The following is a 3,384-nucleotide window of genomic DNA, read 5'->3' on the forward strand; positions in this document are numbered from 1 at the left end:
TCAAGCCTTGATACGTGATCCCCGGTGGGGGCTCAGGTTTCCGTTTTTACAGCTTAGGCCGGGCTAGCTGTATACATTCCTTTCTTTCTGCCGGGCAGTGATTACTTACCAGAGCTTAGTTTACGCTGGTCCAGATGAAAGCCGTTCAGATGAAGGCAAACACAGCCAGGCAGCTCCAGCAGCACCGATACGAAGCTGCACAAGGCCACATTGTGTTCTCGGTGACATTTTGTTGCACATATTTTTACATAGGGCAATCAACTTGTTGCATTACTCTACAATTTAGGTTTGGGGAAATGGAGAGGCAGTAATACCAGGAGGTTTGGGGAGGGGCTTTATGGATGTGGTTATTAATATTAAAAGCATAAAATATTGATGAGTTCAAGATAACCCACCTTTTGACTTTGAGAAATCACTTTAAAAATGAGAACTTTGGGCGCTATTATATTAGAAGAATGCATACTGAAGAATTGCTCTAGAAATGGGATTTCATCATTCACTGGCGTGCTGTGCACTGACCTGACTAAAGATTTTGACCTGGGGTCTCTTACACATTGTTCCAAACTAGGGAAAAAATATGGATCCTTCAAGCAATTGAATTATTTGCTGCATAAAACTTCTTATTTAATGCTACTCTGTACTGAAATGACAAGGATTAAAACTTCAAATAGTAGATGGCGATTTGGAAGAAAAATAACATTTTAAAAAGAGGAAATTCTGTGCACGAAGGTTAATTCCATACTTAGTCCTGCAGCACTGGCTAAAAATTGTGTAATTTTTCCCCTTCACACAATGTTGTTTTTGTTTCTTCCTCACCAGTTCAGACAAACATCTGTTATACTGTAGAAGGACAACTATCTCCCAAACCACGGAGTGCTCCTGCAGCCAAAGTCAACAATGTGAGCCCCAAGCATCGAGCACAGTCAGCCTTTATATCCAGCCGGGATAACATTTCACATGTTTTGATTAAAATTAGCTAATTTGTAATCCTAGAACCTATGAAACTTAAAAGCTGCCATCCATATAGATCACATTAGGCAGAGTGTTTTAAAGGGCCAGTGCACACTGTGATTTCTTGGTGGCTTCACCTCCCTCCTCTTCCTCCAAGCCCAATCTAAAATGAAACAGAAAAGTAATCTGGAAATGCAGGACAGAAGGGAAGGGTGAGTGAGGAAGAATGGTTATCCTAAACTGAATTCCAGCCCCCATGGGAAGACAACTCCTACCAGTATCTTCAAAAAAAAAAACAAAACTATCAATGGAATCAGTGGTGGTTTCCATCACAAGGAATGGCACTGATTTCTAAGACAAATCTTCCTTAACTCTCCTTGGACTGAAGCTGCATCGCACGCTTCCAGGTGCTAAGTTCCTCACCCAGAAATCAAAAAACTCTTATTCCAAAACGTTGATTGCTACAGACATTTTCTGAAAGAAAGGAACGCTAACCATACACACCTAGGTACTATATGATAATATAAATAGTATTATTATCCATGGGCCCCTTTCAAGGCACTCTCTAGAATATGCTTGTTCTAATCAAGACGATGTCAAATTGCAATAGATTTTACTTAGTTGCTTGCCATTTTCCTCGTTTGTCTTTTAAATACCAACTTAACCAACCAGACCAAATCAGTGGGCAGTGTTAAGGATTCTATGCAGAAGATGTGGAACACCAAGAGGGCTGCAGAATGAAAACCAAAGTCCTCCCTGAAATCTGCTACTTGCTTGTAACTCACAGAAAGACAAAAATTACAAATAAAACATTAAAAATAAAAATCAAGGGAGACTCGTGAAATCAACACAAAACAAAACCCTCACCGGGCAAAAGCTGCAACTTCATGGAAAATAAGTTGGTGGGGGTGAAGGGGGACGAGGGGGATCCGGAGCTGAGCGGGGCTCTTGTGCAATCACTCCAACGCGAACAGCTGGAGCGCCAGGCTGCCGCGCTCGCCACCTCTGGAGCACCGCTGGCCTGGCGGGGAGCCCGGCCTCGCCAACAGCACTCCGGGCCGGCCTTTCCGAACAATGGGCAGGCGCTCTGCGAAGGCCGCCCCTCAGACAGCTATCTTTTCAGCAGGGCTTGCCCGGGTCTGCTTAAACTGGGAAGTGAAGCATGCAAAGGCTGAGAGGGAGGCGGAGGCAACCTAGTGAGAGGAGCTAGCAGGGGCTGGCGAGGCGAACCGGCCGTCAAAAACGGTACCTAGACCCGCGCCGCTCGGGCCACAACTCGCCACGGCACTGACAGCCCCTTTACACCGATGCAGCAGGCTACTAGGAAGCGGTACGGAGGAACCGGGAGATGAACTAGGAAGAGGGGGGTGGAATCGAGCGCTCCCGGGGTACCCTTGGCTCGGCGGCTTCCTAACTTTGGAGGGATCCGGGGATGGCTGCCGAAGAAGAGGGGAAAAAAAACTACCCCACCGACCAGGAAAGCCTCTTCACCATACCCACCCTCAACTTGGGCTCCGGGTCCCCTCCTCCCTGAAACGCGCCTGTCCCAAACTGGGGTTTATAAGGTTAAAGAGTCTGTGGTTTCCCGGTCGCCCCTCACCCCCACCCCCATCAAATCCGAGGCAGGCAAATCTCCGGGATGCAGCCCGACAGTTGGCCTCTGTTTTGCACCTGGAGGAGGAGCTGAGTCTTTCAGGGCATCCTACGGAAACTGACAAGCGCTCCTCTTACACCCCCTCCCCCCTCCCAAAAAAATCCATACAACAGCCCAAAGGGAGCGGGCGGAAGAAAGAGCTCAAGCTCTCTGGTCCCGAAGTCCAAAAAATACCTTCATTTCCTCATTGATCTCCCTTTTCACTGGGTGAGCCGGTTTCCTGCTCCTTTTATTTTCCGGAGGTCTCCCTTCTTTCTCCATTTCTGCCATGTTTTTGTGTCTGGTTTCGGTGGAGATGAAATGGCTGCTGCCGCCGCCGGCGGTGGTGGTGGTGGTGGTGGCGGTGGTGGAGGTGGTGCTGATGGTGGCGGTGCTGGCGGAGGTAGCGGTGCTGGCGGGGCCGGGGCCGGGGTTGGGCGCGGGGCTGGGCGGGGAGGAGGGGAGGCAGGCTCCGGAGAAGCGCGGTCTCTTCTAGCGGCGGAGAACGTCAGTGGCTGTCAGAGGGCAAGGTAGCTCGAGGGGTCTCGGGGATGCCGCCGCCGCCGCCGCTCCGGCTCCCGCCACCGCCGCCGCCAACGCCGCCGCTGCCGCCAAAGCTGCCGCTGCCGCCGCCGCTGCTTCTGCTGCTCCCGCCGCCGCTCCCGCCGCCAACGCCGCCGCCGGGCTGCATCCTCGGTGCCCCGTGGAGTCGTCAGCCATCTTCCGGCGCTCTGTCCGTCTGCATGGGCGAGGGGGACGAGGGCCCGGCGCGGAGACAGCGGCTCTGGGCGTGCGTGCGT

At 51.2% G+C, this 3,384-nt stretch overlaps 1 protein-coding gene across 1 annotated transcript in view; it reads right to left on the reverse strand.

The window, feature by feature from the left end:
- SOBP (sine oculis binding protein homolog (Drosophila)) overlaps window positions 1-2,979 on the reverse strand; it is a 165,494-nt gene extending 162,515 nt beyond the window's left edge. Inside the window, exon 1 of the mRNA XM_010856698.1 lies at window positions 2,780-2,979. Coding sequence (XP_010855000.1) covers window positions 2,780-2,875 — 96 coding nt within the window. The 5' untranslated portion in view covers window positions 2,876-2,979. The remainder of the gene's footprint in view (window positions 1-2,779) is intronic.
- Window positions 2,980-3,384: the final 405 nt, after the last annotated feature.

The sequence above is a fragment of the Bison bison genome, unplaced genomic scaffold (assembly GCF_000754665.1).
Source record: "Bison bison bison isolate TAMUID 2011002044 unplaced genomic scaffold, Bison_UMD1.0 scf7180017864373, whole genome shotgun sequence".
Taxonomy (NCBI): domain Eukaryota; kingdom Metazoa; phylum Chordata; class Mammalia; order Artiodactyla; family Bovidae; genus Bison; species Bison bison.